This window comes from Protopterus annectens, chromosome 11.part0, assembly GCF_019279795.1.
Source record: "Protopterus annectens isolate FY-2018-M chromosome 11.part0, PAN1.0, whole genome shotgun sequence".
NCBI lineage: Eukaryota > Metazoa > Chordata > Ceratodontiformes > Protopteridae > Protopterus > Protopterus annectens.
This window is the reverse complement of record NC_056745.1, coordinates 498302576-498326219: the sequence shown is the minus strand read 5'-3', so window position 1 is coordinate 498326219 and position 23644 is coordinate 498302576. Positions and strand designations below refer to the sequence as shown.

The 23644-nt window shown below is 43.7% G+C and overlaps 1 protein-coding gene across 1 annotated transcript in view; it reads left to right on the top strand.

Moving 5' to 3' along the window:
* Positions 1–23644, top strand: part of ZFC3H1 (zinc finger C3H1-type containing) — a 3672721-nt gene that overhangs the window by 32880 nt on the left and 3616197 nt on the right. Inside the window, exon 2 of the mRNA XM_044087220.1 lies at positions 15191–15279. Within this exon, the coding sequence (XP_043943155.1) occupies positions 15191–15279 (89 nt within the window). The remainder of the gene's footprint in view (positions 1–15190; positions 15280–23644) is intronic.

Sequence of the window (23644 nt, the reverse complement as noted above, 5' to 3'; positions counted from 1 at the left end):
TATAGTCCACAATTAATTTCTTTGGTCTTGTTGACATTTAGTGCTAGAGTATTGCTATAAAACCATCTTATGAACTGATTTCACCTCCTCTCTGTAGGCTGTCTCGTCATCATTCCAGATGAGGCCCACAACTGCATAAGAGCAACATTTAGATTATACCTCCTATTTTTGTCTTTGTCCCACAATTATTTTTGGTTTTGTCCAGATGTTTATGTGCTAAAAGGTTGAAAGCTATGGTGGGCAGTGACAAGACTGTGATGTATAGAAATTGCTGGATGACTGGAAAACTGCCAGACATCTACCTTCTAGGATGGAGATCAGGAAAAAGGAGTGCAGGATTTTCATGCTTGTTTTCCTTGCCATTGACTATTTTGGGGGGGGGGGGGTGACGGTGTTTTAAGTTTCAACAGTCTCCTCGGACAAAAATAGCATGAGGTCATGGTCAGAGTGCTGCTTTTGTAGCCCAGCCTATTTTTTTGTAATAATTATAGATACATTTGTGGGAGTATTGGTAGATGTGGGGTACTTTGATTTCAGTAAGACTTCTGTTGCACAAAGGAGGTTGAGTAAATAGGAAGATTTGAGTGTATTAGTTGAAAGGTAGGGCACAGCTTTGAAGGGATCTGTTATGAATCAAGAATGTGGATTAGTAGGAGTACCATGGAGCTGTGACTTTGATATTTTGTGTTTGTGTCAGATGTGTGATGGGATGGAGAACAGGGATAGTATTTTTGCTGACTGCACAATGGGTGCAGCATTGGAGTTTAGAGTTTGGGACAGAAAGGTGATTGCTGACGTTCATTGCAGACAGCTGCACATTTTGAACTTGGGCCACAACAAATCAGCTGTGGGAGTGGGACTGGTGGTAATACAACAGGAAAAGGCTTTGAGTTGTTCATTGCACTTAAATTGGACCACCTAGAGCAGAATGAGACTGTAATGAAAACAGCAGACTGCCTGATGGGGTGTATCCCTGGGATGTGATGGTTTGTGGATGCAAACAAAATTCTTCTGAAGTAAAGGCTGTGGTCCTGTCATACCATGAGTGTTGTATGCAGTTGTGGTGGTTATGCAGAGAAGGGACTTAACACTGTTTGGTATCCAGAGTACAGCAAATAAAGTAGATTATGAAATAGTAGGGTAGGATTTTAACCATATTGTAAAGGAACTATTTGTTTAGGGCAAGGTTCAAAGGATAAAACCACCACCGTAACAGATACAAGCATGCAAAATCTGAAGGTAATGCTACTCAATGCTAGAAGTCTAAACCTCAAAATGCACTCTCTCGAGGCACTCCTAAAAATGGAGACTATCAATATCTGTGCAGTAACTGAGACCTGGTTCAAGGCTCCAGAGAGTACCCCTGCAATACCAGGCTACAATTCTTACCACACTTTTCGGCCACAAAACCAAGACCGAAACACTAAAGGTGGAGGAGTGTCCATATTCACCCAGGATATTCACACCTCCAGGCTAGTTGCCCAACACAGTGCATCTGAAATTCTCCAGGTGCAACTAACACTAGGTAAGACTGCAATCCAAATTGTAGCTTGCTACAGATCCCCCACCATGTCCCAAGATTCTCACTACACCTTTCTAAACATACTGGAATGTATTAAGATACAACCAAACACCTTAATACTGGTTGATTTCAACTACCCTGCCATTAACTGGGAAAACTACTTGGGTACCAACTCCTTTTCCCAACGGTTCTTGGAATTCATAAATTCCAGTGCCCTGGATCAACTAATCCATTGTCCCACCAGGGGCTCCAATATCCTAGACCTGGTCATTACCAACATGGGAGATAGATACTCCACACCAGTGGTCACCCCTTCATTGGGCAGGTCTGACCATAAGCAAATCACCCTTGACATCCACATCCCACCTCCACCCCCCAGTAAGGAAACCTCCTTAAAAAACTTTCTCCAAAGCCAACTTCATGCTATCGAAGTCAGAAGTGACAAACTTCACAGCACCCACGCTGACGGGATCTGGAAGTTCGACTGCAGAATCCTACACTAAGGCACTGTACGAGCACATCCACTTGTGCATGAATCGTGCCATCCCAAATAGAACCAAGATGCTCTTCTCCAAAAAAAGGAAGCCAATCTGGTGGTCCCCTGCTATAAACAAACTATACAACAGAAGGAAGAAACTGTTGCAGAAAAGAGGAAAATTCCAGGATGCAAAAAAACTCCCTCACCAGCCTCAGTAAGAAGCTGAGATCCCTCATAAAATCCTCAAAAGCTAGTTACAAAAATAAAATTGCCAAAGATTCCAAAGACAACCACAAGGCATTCTATAGTTGTCAAGAATCTAAATGGCAATGCTCAGATCTGCTCTGAGCTACAACAGAATGGCATTAAATATACTGATCCCAAAGATATTGCCAATATCCTGGCAGATCGATTTAGTGCCAACTTCACCCCCTAAAGGGCCCATCTCAATACCAAAAGACTGCCAAATTCTGATAATCACGGCCACACAGGTAGAAACCACACTCTCCAAAGCTAAGAATACAGCATCCATGGGACCATATGACATCCCAGGCTGTGTACTACATGAACTACAAAATGAACTGGCACCTCACCTAAGTGTCATGTTTAATCATAGCCTCACCTCAGGCTTTGCGCCCATTGAGAGGCGCACAACAATTAGTTATGTACTTAGCATAACGATAGATGTATGTGGTCCATCTCGCCTACATTCATTACTGACTGGCTCGGAGCTGAGAATCGTCTCTGACTCGGCCGATAGTTACTAGCACGAAGTCTCTAATTGGCTGGGCTAACCCGGTATCCCAAGATGCACCACGCCCAAACCCCAGATCTTGTTTGCCAACCATATAACAGTGTTACATACACAACCTCACAGAAAATAACACAAGGAAGAAGAGAGAAAAAATAACATCCTCAGAAGGGTCTAAGAACGTAATTTCCTCCAAGTCCACCAGGAAGGGGGAAGGTGGGTGGGTACGTAAGAATGTAGGCGAGATGGACCACATACATCTATCGTTATGGTAAGTACATAACTAATTGTAAGTTAGCATTACTCCAGTAAGTGTTTTACAACTGTAACTGCCTATTTTTGTTGAATTGTATTAGACATTTTACAATTGTATATGTTTGTTGAATTGTGTTAAACATCTAATATGATTTATGCTTTATTATTAGATGTTACTATGGCATGCTAGCATTTGTATGCACCAATTTGTTTTTAATATAATAGTATGTATGGTCTATTTTCATAGCTACACCTTGTTCACTAATGTTATTCATGTAATTGTGTTGTGTGTAGACAGCTCATACTAGTGTCTAATTATTTCTATATAATTGTGCTGTTACTGGTGGATAGAATCACATTAGAGAACCACGACAGATTGCTGCTCGCTATATTTTTATCTGTAACTGTATAACTGTTTGGGGTTTCCTTTCTAATGTTCTTCCAATTGGCTCAGTATCTGCATATGCTAAGTAGTTGGTGCATGGCATTGTCCTGCATGCGGTAGCTATTTGCTCAGTGTGTTTTTTATAATCTTTATAATATTTTTTTACCATCTCAAAAGTACTTGCTCCTCCCTGTACTCTTCTTTTCTAGACCTAACACCACTCAAGTATTCAACTGCGGTACCACCTTTAACAGTCTTGTAAGAAAAGCGCAGTCCGGGTTTGAACTGTCTGCAAACAGCTACAGTTAACTTTGAGTATGTGTCTATCTGTTTGGGCCAATATTCATTTTCCCCTGGAGAGCACTCTGCTTTGGTTGTAAGCAGCCCCCCCCTACACACACACACACACACACACACACACACACACACACACACACACACATCTTCCACTTTCTCTTATTCCCTTCTGTTAGCAAATAGTATCCATAACTGATTAATACTGTGCGTTTGTTAATTTAAACTATGACCACAGTAGCCTACTGATACAAGGTTATCCTGTTTTTCCACCTGAGAAATTAAGAAATGACTTACAGTTTCAGAGCAGTCCTTGGTCAATTGTGATTGTTTCTTAACACATACTTGTCTTTGCTTTGTGATTGTTTCCAGCCCCTCATACCAGCAACTAACAGGGACTCTACCCGCTTCGCTCCCCACCCTGCCCCCTATTCCCTCCCGCCCCCAGTGGTCCCACCTTTATTGCACTCAAACCCCTCCCATCTTTCTAATAGCTAACCACAGCACTAACCCAACACTACCTCCTCCATCTTCCCACTACTATCACACCACCTCAACTAACATGTGCAAGCATACATTTCCTATGCTCACTGCATGCACTCTCCTTGCATATCTTACATCCTACCAATGTTCCATCATTCCCCCACTCAACCACTACCACTGTACTACTACTCACACCACCACTCATGTCTCACCCACACTCAGCTCCCCTCCCACCAGCTCAAGAACCATCCCTCTGCACCCCCCACATATTCTACCAACTATATTACTCAAACATAAAGCATCCCTACAACTTAACATAGTAACCCTCCCACCATACCTATTACACACAGAGCACAATCATAAAGTTTCCCTTATAAACACAAACACATTCAAAAACTGAGAAAACTAATCATCTCATGCTTATCAAAACTAGCCCTAAGTGGAGGCATCCACCCCAACCCTGGCCCTACCATTTCCAACCCCAATCTTCATTATCAGACTAGAAACCACAACTTCTCCCATATTACAGCCAATAGAAAGCCAAGTGACTTCCTTTTACTATGCCTAAATATTAGAAGTATATCCAACAAAGTCCATGAACTCCATGCCACGATAGACTTGTACTCCCCAGATATAGTCATCCTGACAGAAACCTGGCTAAAACCTCACATTACCAGTGAGCAAATACTCCCTACAGGTTACGGCATACTAAGAGTAGACCGGCTAAACAAAAAAGGAGGTGGTGTAGCTATAATATTTAAACAGCATCTAAACATCCAGATCTTAAAATCATCAGCTCCACAAATAGGCAATGAAGAAATAATATATACCAACCTCAAAATTAACCAAAACAAAACCATCAACATAATTGGATGCTACTTCCCACCTGGCCAAAACATTCCTCCCCTAGAAAACCTCCTCAGCTGGTCTACCCACCATCTCCCCCAAGAAACTATCATCTTTTGTGATTTCAATATTGACTGGCAGTTCTGTTCTGGCAACAATCCAACCCATCATGTTACACCTTCATGGCTTTACTCAACTAGTCCAGTCACCAACCAGGATAAATAAAAACTCCACCAAGCACACTACCCTGGATTGGATACTAGTCAGTAAGAGCCCCCAGTCATATATAACCGGCTGCTTATCAGATAGCCTCAGTGATCATTCCCCAACATTCCTACTCAGAAAATACCTATACCAAGCTAAACCTGTCATCTACCGTCAAATACGTAAAAAACTAAACTTTAACCCACTCACATTCATCTCATCCCTCAAAGAATGTAACTGGCATCATCTAAAGTACCTCAGTCTAGATGATGCAGATGAATGTTTTAATACTACCTTCCTGAACATCCTTAATTACCATGCCCCCATAAGATTCTCCAGAACCAAAGCACAACCCTCCCCATGGCTACAGAAAACCAGAAAGTCAGAAATGAAAAACAGGGATAAAGCCTGGGAGCACTGGCGCAAAACCAAAACCCCCTTGGCTAGACAGAAATTCCTAGAACTACGCAATAGAGTCAAAAAGCTAATAAAACAGGACAAATCCCAATACTTACCAGTCTGCCCTAGTCTCCTCACAACACAGTCCCAAACAGTTCTGGTCCTCCATAAACTCTATCCTCCACCCAGGTAAAGTCAGTACCCCTCCTCCTAACATCCCTCACTCCTCAGAAAATATTGCTACCTCATTCAACACACACTTCACCCAAACCATACTATCACTAGCTAAACAACACAACCCCCCTCCCCTCCAACCCACACCTTCAACTAGTAATCTCCCCACTGCCTTCTCCTTTTCTCCTGTACCTACCTCCAACATAAAAAACTCTTAACTAAACTTAAACCCACCAAATTAGCAGCAGACAGCCTCCCAAGTGAATACCTACAAATCGCAGCTGATGCTCTGGCCTACCCAGTATCCATCTTGATTAACCGATCTCTGTCAGAAAGTTACGTTCCCACACTGTGGAAAGTATCACATATAATTCCCCTCCACAAAGGCGGACCCTCCACAGAACTAACCAATTACCGCCCCATAGCTATTCTCTCTCCACTCTCCAAAATACTAGAGAGATGCATACACTCTCAGGTCTCAGACTACCTCCTTACTAACAACCTCCTTTCCAGTACTCAGCATGGTTTCCGACCAAACCATAGCACCACCAATGCCTTACTCTCCTTTACTAACACTATCCTTCAGCATAAAAACAATGGCCATCTCCTCTGCTACTTTTCTAGACCTATCTAAAGCATTTGACATGATCCCACACAAACAACTTATCTCTGTCCTCAATAACCTATCCTTCTCACAATCGGTCACCAACTGGTTTCAGAGTTACCTGTCTGACAGCCAGCAATCCGTTGTATGGCAGAATGACATATCTCCCCATCTACCTGTCTCCATAGGGGTTCCCCAAGGATCCATCCTTGGACCCCTACTCTTCTCTGTTTACACCAGTAATCTAGCCTCTGCCACCAAACATGGCACACTCATACAATACGCAGATGACTCGACCATCATCTGCTCAGCCCAGTCCCTACCAAAACTGCAAAAAGGCACACAGGAAGCCTTTTCCTCTGTTGAAACATGGTTATCCGATGCCCAATTAATACTCAACCCAAACAAAACTAAACTACTCATCTTCCAACCCACTAAACATACTCAAAACAACTCTCACTTTAACATCACGGCAAAAGACAGCACCACTATATACCCAACTGAACACACCAAATTGCTAGGAGTTGAAATAGACAATAAACTAAAATTTGACATTCACATATCCATGACTATAAAAAAAGCCCACAAAAAACTAGGAGCGTTATACAGAAATAAGCAATTTCCAACCAAAGCAGCAAAGATTTCAATAGCAAATTCCCACCTTATCTCCACCCTACTTTATGCCTCTCCAATATATACCAACCTAAGGCAATGTGATCTAAACAAGCTAGAGACCTGCTACAACAAAATCGCCAAATTCGCCACAGGGGCATGCTACCGTAGTCACCACTGTCTCTCACTTGCTGAACTGGGCTGGTTTGAACTCTCTCACCTCCTTCAGTGGTATCAACTCTCACTCGCCCACAAACTAGTAAACCACCCACTAAATGTCTCATCCCTCCAGAATCTACCCCATCCCTATCGCACCATCAGACCACTAAGATCCAGCAGCAAAAATCACTTGCAGATCACTAAAGCCAATAACTCTGCTGGTGAAGCACTATTCTCTTACGCCATAGCCAAATTATGGAACTCGCTCCCACCCACAATTACCTCCATACCATCATGCGCCCACTTCAAAACTTTAATAAAAGCGCAACTAAAAACATGCTGGCTATGCCCTTGCAACTCCCACTCTAATATCATCCACCCCATCCAACCCCTACCTTTCTTTCCACTCCACTAACTACCTTGATTATAGCAAGCTCAGATGCTCATAAGCCAGTACTTTATTATACAGCACGAACTTCTTCTTCTTGTAACATTTGTTAATGTCTGGTATGCACTTCACAGATAAAGATTCTAGTTGTCTACTGATGTACTATGTTCTTCATCTGTAAATATGTTGTAAGTAATTGCTATGTAAATTGTTATTCACTATGTAATCCAATGTATATACTGTCTGTTTATTTTAACTGTGGAGCTTTTCTCCCCGGGCCTCCGCTGAAAATGGACCTATGTCCAGTCGGACACTCCCGGTCAACAAATTTAAAAAAAATAAATAATAAAATAAATTGATGTAATGTGGTCCTATATCGCCTACATTCATTACTGACGGGACAGCGTCCCTAGCACCTATGTCCTGGGAAGCTCATGGAAAAATACTCCTGAGCACCGTAGAACCAAAGGAAGCCCGGCCTCTAGATGCCACGTCCAGCTTGTAATGAGAAATAAAGGTGTGTGGAGAGGTCCAGGTGGCCGCAGCACAGATGTCATCCAAAGAGAGCCTAGCATGATAAGCTACTGAGGCAGCCATAGCCCTGGTAGAATGAGCTTTAACCGGTAAAGGTAAAACTGTGCCTGCTGATTCATAAATAAAAGGAATACAGTCCGTAATCCACCTAGCAATAGTACTCTGTCACAGGGCTACCCTTCTTGTTCTCTGAGAAGGACAGAAACAATTGATCCGATTTCCTGTGGAGTTTTGTCCTATGCAAATAAAACCTTAGCTGTCTATGTACGTCCAGCTGGTGAAATTTGAATTCCGCTTTGTTTGAAAATTTTGGAAAGAAAACTGGCAACTCAATGGATCGATGAAGACAAAAGGTGGAAGATACCTTACGAAGGAAGGAAGGGCTGAGTCTCAAGGAAACCCTACCCTTATGGAAGATCAAATAGGGGCTTTTAATGGAAAGGGCTTGAAGCTCCGATACCCTCCTGGCTGAAGTAATGGTGACCAGAAAAGCTGTCTTCCAAGACAAATATTTTAATTCACAAGTGGCAGCTGGCTCAAAGGGAGCAGAAGTTATGGTTCGAAGCACCTAGTTTAAATCCCATGGCAAGACTGGTTGTGCTACTGGGGGACAAAGTAACCAGGCTCCTTTCAGGAAGGCTTTACAAAGTTTAAGGCCCATAAGGGAAGGTTCATATAAAACGTGGAAATTAGAAATGGCCGCCAGCTGTACCTTAATGGTAGAGGGAGCGGAACCCTGTCTGAAGAGCATAGCCAAAAAGTCTTAAGACTGCAGACAAGGGGACCATGAAGGGGTCTAGATTATGTACTTGAGCCCAAATAGCAAATCTCCTCCATTTGCTAGAGTATATCTTTCTAGTGGATGACTTGTGGGAGGAAGACAGGGATATGTACCACCTCAGGCGAAAAAGAGTGTAGTCTGACTAAGGATGGAAGTGGAGAAGCCAAGCTGTCAACTTGAGGGTTCGTAGTGATGGATGGAACTGCCCCGACAGATGAGTCAATAGGTCTGGAGCTGGGACCAGAGTCCAGGGGCTGTCCACTGTGTACTTCCGAAGAAAAGGAAACCAAACTTGACGGGGCCAGTGTGGTGCGATTTAGAATCATCTTGCTTCCCAAAGAAGTTGCCTTCTGAATTCCTCTTGACAAAAGAGGAAACGGAGGAAAGGCATAAAGCAGACCGGGGAGCCAATCGTGGACTAGAGCGTCCCTGGGTGACTCCCCCTGAGGAGGGATCAGAGTGAAGTACCTGCTGCACTTGGCATTGAGGGGACTGGCTAACAGATAGCAGCAAGGTTGACCCCATCTGGAGAAGATCTGAGTTGCAACTCGGTCATTCAGGGACCACTCATGAGGCATCAGAATAGCTCTGCTTAGCCTGTCTATCACATTGGACTTCCCCGGAATGTGTGTTGCCACTAGAAAACGTTGGGAAGACACTGCCCAGTTCCACACTCTCATGGCCTCTTTGTAGAGGGGATAGGACTTGGTTCCTCCCTGCTTGTTCAGGTACCACACGACTGAAATGCTGTCGGAAAGAATAGCAATCGTTCCCTTGGGAAGAGAGCTCTGAAGTGCTTGCAATGCTAGTAGCACTGCCCTCATCTCTAGGACATTGATGTGCAAGTGTACCTCGTGGTCCTGCCACGTGCCTTGGACCTTTTTTACCCAGGTAATGCCCCCCACCTATCTGGGAAGCATCCATGGTCACTGTGGGGGTAGGAGACAGGGGGCTCTCTGTCCAGATTGGGTGAATGAAGCCACCAACGTAGGTCCTGTCGGCATTGTTCCGTGATAAGAATCTGATGAGACAGAGGGAATTCCTGAAAGGACCACTGGACTGACAGAAGCCACTGGAGGATCCGCATATGTAGCCTGGCTAGTGGTACTAGCATGATGGTAGCCGCCATTGATCCTAGTAGTTGAATAACAAGTCTGGCTGGACCTTCTTGAGGGGTAGTAAGGCCAAAACTTGAGCCTGTAGCACTTCTTTTCTTTCTGTTGTAAAAAAAGCCCTCATTTGGATGGAGTCTAGCTCTGCGCCGATAAATGCAACACACTGTGATGGCCGCAAGACAGATTTTTCCCAGTTGAAGGTAATCCCTAGGTATTGGCCCAATGTGATGCTAGCCTTCGTTGCTCGAACGAGTAGATGCCTGGTGGGATCGGTGAGAAGCCAGTTCAGATATGGAAACACCTGGAATCCCTGACGTCTCAGGTGAGCTGTCACCACTGCTAAACATTTGGTAAACACCCTGGGGGCTGTGGTGAGACCAAAGGGCAGGGCACAAAACTGGAAATGACTGGCTCCCAGCCGGAAGGGTAGGCGACTCCTGGATGCCTTGTTTATCTTGATGTGGTAGTAGGCATCCTGGAGGTCGATGGAACACATCCATACTCCTTTTTCCAATAAGGGAAAAATGGACTGAAGAGTGACCATTCGGAACTTGGACTTCAGGACGAAGCGGTTTAAACTGCAGAGATCCAGGATGGGTCTCGGGCCCCCTGTTCTTTTCGGCACCAAAAATAATCTTGAGTAAGTTCCTGATCCGATCTGGTCTGAGGGGACTGGTTGGATGACTGGTTGGATGACTCCTTTTTCCAGCAGCTTTGAGACCTCTAGCGTTGCTTGATCCCTTTGACTGGGTGGAACGTCTGGGATTTTCTTGGATGAGGGAGGGAACGTGATAAAGGGAATGGTGCAACCTCTTGTAATTTATTCAGAGCACCCATCGATCCTGAGTGATGCTTTCTCAGGCTTGAGGGTGCCTCAAAACGGCCCCCGACCGGCTCCGGAGTAGCATAGTTGGGCAGTCCCTCAGGGATGTTGGTAGGAGGATCCACGAAAGGATTCGTGGTGGTCTGAGTTGCGGGGGCTTCCCCCGCCCCTATGGCGATGCCTTCCAGAGTAACCCCCCCCTCCTCTGCCCCTGGAGGGGCGGGGTCACCATGATTGGCAGGGAAAGACTTCTGAGACTTCCTGAACCACATCTTCCCTCCCCTCTGTGCCTTGGGATAAGGCCTAGAGGGAAGTGAAAAACGGGCCCCTACGGCAGACAAAGTCTTACCCTCCTGCTCACATCTGGTGAGAGTGTCTTTCACTTTGGGTCCAAAGAGTGAGGACCCATCGAAGGGAGTGTCCGTGAAGGAAGACTTGAAGGCCTCCGCGAAGTAACACAGGCGCATCCAGGCTTGCCTCCTGAGAGCTACGCCTGAGCTAGTTGCCCTACCCGCCCCCTCTGCCACATAGGATATGAGCCTCATGGACGAGTTGACAATATAGGAAAGGGTAGACAACTGGGCGTTGACAGTCTGATTCACCTCCTCAGGCAAGTTACCCGATAGGGCATCCCCCAATTCTTTGAGGAGATCCCTTTGCAGCCAAGTAAAGTGACAAAGGTAGTTCAACGACCGCAGGGTAAAGGTCGCTGAAGACAGGGTACGCTTCCCATACCGATCCATACTCCTGGACTCCTTGTTAGGAGAATGAACGGAAGCAGAAGCCTCTGCAACTTCTTGCTGAGTGGCAGATGCCACCACCATGGCATCTACAGGAACTCCTTTAGTTAAGAACTCTTTTCCTGGGGGTGCAGACAGAAACTTGTTTGGGCGGCTGGGTACTGGTCCCACGGAGTCACTGTGTTCCCACACCCTTCGACAAATAAGGTCCAACAATTCGTCGAAGGGCGGAGACACCCAGGAGGCAGAAGGTCGGGCTCCGAAGGCCTTGAGGAAGACCGACTCCTCCTTAGAGGGGGTTTTGGAAGACCAATCGTCTCTCTGCCTCAAAATCTCCAGGATGTCAGAGAATGAGACATCATTGGAGGACGATTTAGGGGACCCTTCTGCGTCATTGAGGTCGGTATCTGAGGTGACTGACTCATCCGGGGAGTCTGTGCTTCCTCTTGCACAATTTCTTTCTGGGAGGTTCCTCAGGCAAGAACTCTGAAGGGCCCCCAGAAAGCTGGGGACCACGCATGGGGGTATCCTCGGGCCTTGGAGCCCCACTGTCCACTGATAGGAGGGCATCAGAGGCTCTAGCCGGGGTGTCCTGGGAAGGAGTGGCTGACCCGAGTGATGCCACTGAGGACCTGGCCAGTGCACTCCTCATGGCCACCAGAATCCGAGGACCGACCCGTCTCCGAAACCATAGTCGGAGTCTGCGTTCCCCTAGCCGATGCACCAAGAGGGAGACTCTGAGCCGAGGTTTGGAGTCTCGATGTATCCCCCTCGGGTCTGACCGAGGAAAACTGAGTACCGAAACCAGACGATGGAACCGAGAAGGTTGGAACCGAAAGGCCCAACGGAGGTATTTGGGTCGACCCAAGGACCTCACTCGAGGCAGCGCGCTCTGGCGACACAGCGGTACTCTGAGGAGAAATAATCGGAACCGACAATAGGGCAGGCTCCGGAGCCGAAAATAATTTAGTCAACACCGGCGACTGGAGGAGCCTCTGTACCATCCTATCCACATCCGAATCAGACAACTTGGAAGACTTGGAGGACACAGAAGGGGGTCGAGAAATCTTTTCCAAAGGATCCAGCATAAGACTAGGGGAACGGCTCCAGGAGAATCGGAACAGATGTCTGCTCAGTACCACAGAAATCTCCTGCGGCGCCGACACCAATGGAGCCGAGGAAGTCGACTCCGACACAGAAATACTGTCCTGCGGCTCCGAGGCCAATGGAGCCGAGGAAGGTGAAACTGTCTTCAATCTCTTCTCCGATGGCTCCGAAGAACTAGAAGGAGCCGGAGACCTCTTTTTTTTGATTTGGGCTTAGATTTTCCACTAGGGGAAGAAGATTCCAAAGATTCTTCAAAGGCAGGTTTTACAAGGCCCTTGAGAATCATTTTGTTTTTTCTCTCTTGCAAGACTCTGGAACTAAAAGAGTGACACACGCTACATGATTCTTGCAAATGTATAGCGCCCAAACAATGCACGCAGATGGCATGGCCATCCGTCAGAGACATCTTGTAAGAGCATTTGGCGCACTTCTTGAAACCAGAAGGTTTATGCTCCTTCTGGTCCTTACCCGACATAGTAAACACAGCCAACACACCAACACAAGAGAAGGGCAGGCAGGGAGAAAGGGACTCTAACTTAAACACCCCAACACCCAAACAAAGGTAACAGAGACAGGAAAGGGCAAAGCCCTCTAATTTAAACGGGCCTAGCCCGCCAAACACAAGGATACCACAAAACTATAACTAGTCTAAACCACAATATATAGCACTCTCACACAAGATATACACAACGTAGCTATGAAAATAGCTTTTGGTCTGAAAGTTAAACAGAAGAAAAGTATGAAAATAGTTTAAATAGGGTACTTGGCCACAGCCAAGCTCGAGACCACGTCCTAACTCAACGAGCGGCAAACAAGATCTGGGGTTTGGGCGTGGTGCATCTTGGGATACTGGGTTAGCCCAGCCAATTAGAGACTTTGTGCTAGTAACTATTGGCCGAAAATCGGCTCCGAGCCCATCAGTAATGAATGTAGGCGAGATAGGACCACATTACATCTACAGTTATCCCGCTCCACAAGGGAGGATCCGCCTTGGATCCCAGGAACTACCATCCCATCAGTCTGACAAACCTGATTTGCATGGGCATGGAACGCATTATCATGGAACTTACAAACAAAGGCATTGGCAACCGTCAAACACTGGACCCCACCCAGATTGGGTTTGTGAAGGGCCGATCTTGTCTCCTGAATCTGATTGACTTCTTCGAATCAGTCTGCAGAGCTGTGGACGAGGGTAAGGTGGTCCACACAACCTATCTGGACCTCGCCAAGGCCTTCGACACCATCCCCCACTCTGGAATCATAGATAAACTTACTAAGCTGGGCATAAATCCCTACATCACTCGATGGGTTGCCAACTGGCTTACTGACAGAACCCAGACTGTAGAAGTAGCCGACTCCACATCCAGCTCTAGACAAGTGACAAGTGGAGTACCTCTGGGTTCAGTCCTGGGACCACTCTTGTTTGGCATCTACTTCTCTGAAGTACAGGCCAACACTAATGGACTCTGGCTAACAAAGTTCGCAGATGATTGCAAACTGGGAGCCATTATTGAATCCTCAGATTATGTGGATATTCTACAAAAGGGCCTTACAGAAACATATGCCTGGTGCCAGAGCCATGGGCTCAAGCTTAATGCCAAGAAATGTATAGTTATCCCCTTTGGAAAAAAAATGTACCCATGAATTACCACATAGGTTGAAAGTGTGATGAGAGACTTAGGGATACAGGTGGACAGTGGTCTCACTTTCGATAACCACATTGCCACAGCAGTCAGGAAATCCTTCTATGTGGCACACCTCATCACGAAGGGCTTTTCATCCAGAAAAAAGGAGGTCATTGTCCCACTGTACTCATCCCTCATTAGACCCATTATAGAGTATAATGCCCCATTTGGTATGTGCCTCACAAGACATCTGCAACAGCTGGAAAGGCCACAGAAATGCCTCACTAAAAGAATCACAGGCCTAAAGCAGATGCCATATGCTGACAGTCTAAAAAAACTCCAGCTATACTCTGTGGCATATCGTCTACTCTGAGGTGATCTCTGCTTAACATACAAGGCCATGTCAAACCCTGAGCTGTTGGACATGCTCCACTTAAAGAAATCCCAATCCCTCAGAGCCACACACTCCAGGGATCTAAACCTTGTCATCAGAATGAAAAAAACATGCTGGAGGGATAGGTTCCTGACCCAGAGACTCCCCATACTCTGGAATAGACTGCCCATACATGTCAAGCAGAGCGCCTCATTGACCCTATTTAAAAGGAACCTTGATGATTGGATGGGAGATTGGAAACTCACCCCGTGGATCATGTCAGTCACCCTGCTAGACAGGAGTGCAGAGAAGTTAATATTGTGGGAAGAAATATCCAGGGAATTGTTATTGCTAGGCTTGCATAGGCCTTAGGGCCGATAGCCTAGTACCAACCTATGAACTAGAACTCTTATCGGTTGAGACCAGAAGTGATGGTGGGAGGTATTGATGCACAAGATCATGTACATGTAAGGCAGTCTGAAGGGGTAATCCAGGACAGGAAGGAACCATTTTTTTTTTTTTTTTTTTTTCTAAACAGAAAAGAGAGAGAGCGAGAAGGAATCACAGAGCAGCTTATAAGGAATGCGTGTATCTTCAAAAGTGATTCACAGAGGATTGTGTACCAGTGTAAGTGGACTGCCAGAAGGGGTGACAACAGAGGAATCAGTGGGGATGGAGGCAAGATAAAATGTCAAGTGCTGTACAGAAAAAACAGGCAATATATAGTCTTATTGACTTCTGTTTCCAGGTAGATGTTTAATGTATAGAAAAAGCAGTAAACTGTACAAATGAGAATTTAGCAGTGCAAATGTTGTAAATTGTTCGTATTTCGGTTGGACAATAGTAGAGGTAGTTGTAGACAAACATTTGGGTGTTTGCTTTCATAGTGCAGCACATTCTTCAACCTTTATGCACTATCATGAGGCAGCAAAGTTTTCTGCTGATAGAATTCTACTTTGAACTGTTTCTCCCAAGTGTTTCAGCTGCTTGCCTTGTTTTTCATAAGTTTTTGAATGCTAAGTTATGTTTACAGAGTTTAAATGGCTTGAGTATGACAAATAAAGCAGACTGAGTAGTATGTTGTTTGTCATGAAAGCTACCATACACATCACCTTGAGCGTATACCTTGCTTTATACTTCAGAGTTTTTATTCTTAACTGTGTTAACTGTTTCAACAGCTGCAGCCAAAGCTAGCATTTGAGCTGTATAGCTCTACTTATAGCTAGATCTGTGAGCCATGCTATATAAATTTCACTCCCTTTACATAAGCTGTACCTTTATCTGAGAGAGTTCATATATTCAAAAGACAGAAATTTTGAAAAATTGCACACCTTGTGCATATTAACAAAACATGGTATTATATTCACAGTATTCCCTTTCTTTTGCTTATTTGAATTTGTTGTATAACACATACATAATCCAAACCACAAAGTGAATTAAGCAAATGAGGCTTGTGACTAAAAATGGAGCTGTGATTGTGACCAGAGTTCAGTTAACAGCTGGGTGCTGGAAGAGTTGGGATGAAAAGGAGGAGTGGATATCAATGACCTGCCCATCCATGGGGGAGAGTTTGGCGTTTCTAAGAAAATGGCAACCTGCTTGCAGAGGTCACTTGGGAGAGCTGTTCAGTAGTAGGGGCTGTTAGTAAGTGTGTTGCCATGTACTGTGGTGCACGTTACAGGCGTGCTTTACTGTAGTTAACGTGTCCCTGGTTGGTACCTCTCAATCTGCAGACATTGAAAATATTGACAAAAGGCCCTTGAAAAGCTAAAAATCTGGATGTTTAATTAGCATAACATTGAAACACCAAGTAACACATAACTTGTCATACTTCCAGTAGGAATATGGGATACTGTACCAAAATATTTGAAAATATAAGCATGTAATTGGAGATAGTGAAATGTCTGTCAGTTTGAATGAACTGTATTGCAAAATTTTACCCACAAGGTTATTTATTTTTGCTTAAAAAAAGAGATGCAAGATGATGCGTTCCTTCATCAAATGAAAGTGAATGGGGATTCAGAAAATTATGTGAAGGGGTAAAATAAAGTCTGAAAATAGCCACATCCTACGCAGGAGTATACCAGGCCCTAAGATAGGAACGTTCTTAATGGGGGGACATTTGTGAGATCTGGTCCCCACCCATAGATACCAGTCCCTTTGTTGCATATATGATTGCAATCTTCCAGCCATTACTATTGAATGAGAGCTGTGCTCTACAAGAAAGATGCTGCAAGGCACTTATTTCCTAAGACGGTGTCCCATTCATGAGAAGTACATCAGAATTTCACCAGTTAATAGAAGGGTGGGTGAATGGTGGAAAAATTCAAGCTGTTAAAGTACTTTGTCTATACTACTTCAGGAGACATCAGTAGTGCTGTATGTCTCATGTTTTGCAAGTGGATTAGAATTTATTTTAGGCAAATGCAAACTCCTTGGAAGGAGGTTTTAATTCCACATCAGGTGGTTCTGTAGAGTAGGGCCTTCTTTCATGGGTGTCTGGCCAGGTTTAACATCCTTTGCACCCCCCCCCCCCCCATGTGTTAGGTGTATTGGTAGCACTGGCAGAGTCTTTCTTTTTTTTTTTTTTTTTAAATACTATTAAACACTTAATTTATGTAAGTAATAAAATAAAAACTGTGCTTAATAGATTTCTGAATCTTTTTTTTTACATTGGAGCAGCAAGAAGGGGGATGGATTATATAATGTGTCGATGTTTTTGGGGTTTGCTGCTTAGGCTTGCAGTTTTCACAAATGTAACATGTTTGAGGGTTCGGTATTTTTTTATCCATACAAAAAAATGAGATACTGTTAGCATGATGGTGCATGGCAATGCAAAAAATGGTGTCCGTTTTCTAGTACAGCGTAACGGAAGATAAACTTTGCATATTCTCATTGTTTTGTAGAAAACTGCAGTACACACAACTATGGTCATGTCACCTTTTGGTGCCACCCAAAACAAATAAAAGAAAAAAAATACAGACTGTAAAACAGTACAGATAATACTGCAACTCTTCTGTCTCTTTAAAAACAAGTTTTCTGAATTCTTCCAGTAACCCTAGTTTCATAACCAAAAAGTTGAGACTGGTGTAGTCCTACAGTAATTGTTTACAGTTCCTTTGTTAATCCTCAAATAACTGTTAATCCTCAAATAACTGTTAATTTTAGACCAGTTGGCTTAATGGTTAAGGTAGTCACCTCCCATGCACAAGGTTCAATTCTGAACTCCAGCCAATGCCTGTTTGGAGTTTGTATGTTCTCCCTGTGTCTCCGGTTCCTTCCTCCTCCGAAGAACGTACTAGGTGTTTCCATCTCATGCTCTCCAATGAATGGAGATGTGGGCAGCTGTACGGACTCTACATGGTGCCCTATAGGGGAAAGGGTTGTACAGACCAACCGCTTTGGGCATCTACTGTGGTGCGCAGTATCCTCAAGATAGAACACTGATCACAGACTGCGTGATGTGGCAGGGTTAGCCACTCAGCGTACAATATGGCTCTAGGTGATTTGGTCATGTTGACTAATGTTGCCAAAATTGGCGTGGGAAGTTACCGATAAGTGGGTTGAGGGCCAGACCTACGTCAGGAACCCATGTTAACTGTGGGAAGGGTGTATGTGCCCCTATTGGCCATTGTGTGCTTGCCATAAATCCCAGCAGCCCTGGCTACTGGCCGGCCGGTGTCTATTTGACCAGCTTGGGTTGCCAGGGATAACTCTGAGCGAAAGCTAGACGTAAAACCAATCAACCTGCCAAACACGAACTAAGAATTGCTGCACTTAATGTAGGTTCACTGACAGATGCAGCTTGGAAGTGGATGACATGATACCAGTCTCTTCCGTATCCGAGAGACAAGATGGAAGGGCAGTGTAACAAAGCCACTTGGCTTGGTATCTGCAGTTTGCTATGGAGGAGGACATGGTAGAAATGGTGTAGGAATTGTGAGAGAGAGGCTTCAGAAGGCAGTGAGGGATATAATCAGAATTAGTGACAGACACATGGGAATCTGACTTCAGTGTGGTGACAGGGCAGTATTCATAATCTCAGTAGTTGCAGGACAACATGAATTGGTGTTGATACTGGGTGACTTGAATGCACATATATGCAACAAGAATAAAGGAAAGGCCATTCTAGACTTCTGTCTGGCAAGTGACTTGATAGTAGTCAACACATGGTTCAGAAAGAGAGACTGTCACAAGATCCACATACAAGAGTGGCCAATATGGAACTCTGGTAGACTTCCTTTTGGTAGGGAAAGGGCAGTGGGGTGGAATGGAATCCATGATTACAAAGTCATTCCCAGTGAAACAGTTTGCCCACAGCATAAATCACTGGTTACTACAGGTAGCTGCATGCAGTGGTCAGACAAGTCTCTAAAGTCAACAGAGACCAGGCTGAAGATCTGGAAGTTGACTGGAGAGAAAGTACAACAGTTTAATGGATTACCCAGGAGACTCTCATTCCAGGAAGAGGAGGAAATGAGTGGAGTTGAAGAATTACAGCATTCCAAACCAACATGGGTGAAGACTACAGAACCGATATGTGGCCGAGACAGGTATGGAAATGAGGTACATAAAGGAAGATGGTGGTGGAATGCAGAAGTTTAGGAAGTCCTCAAAAGAAAGGAGTGCAGGAAAAAGTGGGAGATGGAAAAGACTGACCAGGCTAGGAAGGAATACTGGTTGGCTAACAAATCTAAAAAAAGTTGCAGTAGCAAACAAAAGGGTAGTTGGAGGCACTGTATCAACTTCTGGAAAGTGACTCTGTAGGTGGCACACATTAAACTATCTGGTTGCAAGGCAAAGACAGAAAGATAAAGAAGATAGTTGAACACCCTTCATAAGGGGTGCCAACAACAACCTGCTTGAAGTCCACAGGACATCATAGGCAGAAAGGAGTATTTTCAGCAGCTTCTGAATGAAGAAAGGTCCACAGAAGCTGTACTGGCCCAGAAACAGCCTACAATGAGAGAAGAGTCCACCACAGAAGACGTAAGAATAGCACTAAGGAAAATGAAGTCCAGGAAAGCAGCAGGCTGAGATGAGGTCACAAGTAGATATTGACGAATATGCTGGGTGAGATGTGGAGAAATGGCTCCTGAAGGTACACGTAGCAGTATGGAGAGAGAGGAATATCCCAGATGACTGGCCAATAAGCATACTTGTGCCAGTGAACAAGAACAAAGGGGACATCTCCAACTCTGGGCAGTACAGTGGCATCAAACTCTTGTCACATTGCATAAAAGTTCTGGAGCGAGTGATTGATAAATGGATGGGCATAGTAGTAGAATGTAAGATGGCAGATGAGCAGTTCTGATTCAGATCAGGATGCGGCACAACTGACCCGATGTTTGGAGTGAGACAGTTGAGAAGAAGGTAGAGATGAGGAACTGGGCACTCCTAGACTTGGAGAAAACATTTTACAAGGTCTCAAGAAAGGTGATTTGGGCAGTACTGTGGTGGTTCTAAGTCCCAGAAACATTGGTAGAATGAGTGCAGGCTATGTACAAGGGTCCACTGATTTGACTACAAACAGTGTTCAGTCTCTGCAAAAGGTTCCCAGTGGGAGTGGGTATGCACCAGGGTTTAGCTCTTGAGCCCACTGCTGTTCATATTGGTGATGGATTACGTTAGCAAACAGGTTGGAGAGGACAAATTAACAAAGTTGCTCTATGCAGTTGATGTTACAGGCAGACTCTAAGTAAGAACTCCAGCAAAGGATAGGGGAATGGAATGCAAAACTGAAGGCACATGGGGTGAAACCAAGCACAGGTAAGACTGTGGTAATGGCAACAAATTGGGGAAATCGGAATAAGCTGAGAATTGAGATAGAGGGGAAGATAGTGGAATTGCCTTAAAGTATTTGGGAAGGGTGGTTGAGGAGAAGAGAATTCTGAATGAAGAGGGCAGTGCTAGAGTCAGAGGAGATGCAGCCAACTTGTATAGCGTCTCAAGTGTAGTCTGTGACAGAAGAATGCCAAAAAAGCTGAAAAGTAAGGTGTACAAGACAGTAGTGTGACCAGTACTACTGTATGGTATGGAAACTTTGGCAATAAAGAGAGAGCAGATGAGGAAACTAGAGGTGATGGAAATGAAGTGCCTGAGAAGGGTGGTAGGATGCACATTGTGGGACAGATGAAGAAATGAGGACATAAAGCAGAAGCCAAAGTAGCTCCAATTCCAGAAAAGATCAGAGAACAGATACAGTGGTTTGGACATGTGCAGAAAAGTGGGAGACAGTCTGAAGATAATTTGGGACAGACAGGAAGAAGGTAATAGGAAACAAGGATGTCCAGCAAAGAGGTGGATGGATTGTGTGAAACAAGATCTATGACTGACAGTCGGGCGTGAGTGTTAAACAGGAGTGCAACATCGAATTGATGGAGATAACAATAGTTAACACGTTACCCTGACCCCATGTAGCAAATGGGAAAATTGGGGTGCTGCTGACTGTCTTCCAGTCTCTGTTCTGATTTGGGTAGATTTTTCCTCTTCACTATACAGTGTTTATTTTTTATCTAGACTTATTGGTGGGATGCTTAACAGTAAGCGCACAAATTTAAATCGGTATTAAAAGTACAACTTTTCATTAAATTGATCTGTTCAAAGTCTAATGCTTTGTGCATTTGTATGTGTGTAGATGTATATAGTAAGAGTGCATTGTGGAACACACAGTAGGAGATTTCTGAAGAAATACAAGGATGTTTGGCATGATGTATGGGGAATTCAGTAGTAGGAGCTAGGACATACTTGACTTGATAGAAATTATAATTCACAGGAGAGAGTGTGTTTTAATTAGATTTGGCACATGTCCGGTAAGTGTTTCAAATTGTGTGCTAATGAAAACTCAAGATACATTTGCAAGGTAATGAAGTAATGAGACACCGTCATTCCTGATCTGTTACAGAGTAACTTAAGGAATGGGTAGTAGAAATTATTTAAGAGTTATTAGGGAAGATGTCTATTTCTCTGAAGAAATTTCTAAGTAGTGGGCTAAAGTTAAACTGGAGTTTAAACATGGTAGAAATAAGAGAAATGTGCAGTAGTGATATTTTAGAGGAGTTTATAAAGGTTAAAGTTGTGCAGAATAATGGGATTCTCTCGGAACAAAAGTAACATCAGCCAAGTGCTAAAAGCAAAATAAGAGAGTAGTATTTGGATCCTATGCATGAGTAGAAAGGTTGCCATTAAGCAACTCCAGAGCACAATGACTTGGGGAAAAGAGTATAAAAAGTTGCCCAAAGCACAGGGAGCCTGTGACAAGAAAAATGACCAGAGACCCTACAGAGGTATTGTTTATTTTTTTTTTGGAAATGTTATGAAAATGTGTATAATGCAGAGGGATAGGGGAAGGTATTGTTAAGAGTATAAGTAATGAGAAGGAATATAAAGTGCCAAATGAAAGACCAGCTCTGGTAGAATTTTCTGTTGAATTTGTCCATCAACAGAAACTTTTGTTCTGATTTAGTAGGACATATAAAATACTTCATGATAATAAACATAGATGTACACTCACTGATGTTAAAAACATTTGTTATACCTTTGTAAATATTAAAAACTGTATATATATATATATATATATATATATATATATATCAGTAAAAAACTGCATGTATATAAGATACTGCATATGTATAAAAAACTGCATATGTATGAAACACTACGCATATAAAATATAATAAAATGTGTGAGGAGAGGGGCTAAGCTATATGTATAATAACCTCATTTGTGTACCTTTAATCTCCTCATCTTCAAAAAAAGTTTGACAGAAAGTTTGACATTTAAACCTGGTGAGGTATCGGATCTGAATCTCATGATCCAAAAATTCTCCCTACCTTCTGTGTGTGTCTTAACATCCCCACCCCTACTATTAATGTCAGTTCTCTCTAAAATCCTGAAACTAAAAGTGTTCGAAGAACCACACTCAATGACATGTTTAGCTAAAGCATTATGTTTGTGTGCCATTCTTATGCTGTATAGGTGTTCACGTATGCGATCTCTGAAAGACCTGTTGGTCTTTCCAACATAAAAGGATGGACACAAGGAGCAGGTAGCTAAATAGACTATGTTGTTAGTCATACAGTCTCCAGATGCTTTGATGAAGAACTGGTGTTGAGTGACTGGGTGTACAAAAGTGGGGCTGAGATTGATGTACTCACAAAAATTACAGTGTCTACATCTATATGTCCCATTTGATACATTAAAACTGGAATGATCAATGGGTCTCCTGTCACATAATATACTCTTAAGATTTTTCTTGTTCTTATGCCTAAAAGCAGGTGTTTCTCCCAAAGTATCTCTGACCAACGGATCTACCATCAAGACATTCCAATGTGTCTTGACAATGTCTTTGATGTAACCAACGTCTTTGGTATAAAAAATAGAGAAAGATGTACGATTCGCAGTAGATGTAACAGGTACATCAGATCTATTTATTAGATATGATCCTATATCAGAGAAATATGGTGCAGCCATCCCTGTCCTGGAGCCAGAGATGCTCTCTAGGCCCCTAGATATCTCATTCTCACTGTAACCACGGTCAATCAATCTATCATGTAATTGGTTCATATCATCATCAAACCCAACAGAACTAGGATTGTATCTGGAGACTCTAGTGGCCTGTCCTTTAATAATGTTTTTAAATACATAGGGGTGGTGCATACTAGAACGATATAACAGAGTATTCATGTGGCAGGGTTTTCTGTAAACTCCTGTATTAATTAGCCCACTCTGTAATTTCTCTACATAGATGTCTAAAAAAGATATTTTATTTACAGACAGCTCATAGCTAAACTTCAAATATGTTGTAGATGAATTGATGGTTTGTATAAAGCATAATAGCTCTTGATGACTTCCTTTCCAAAGAAAGAACAGATCATCTACAAAACGTCTATAAAAAGAGACGTGTTCTATAAACGCAGGTAGAGGACACATGTGCTCATGTTCCCACTCTGCCATGAAGAGATTGGCGTAGCTATTGGCTGGGCGTGCAAAA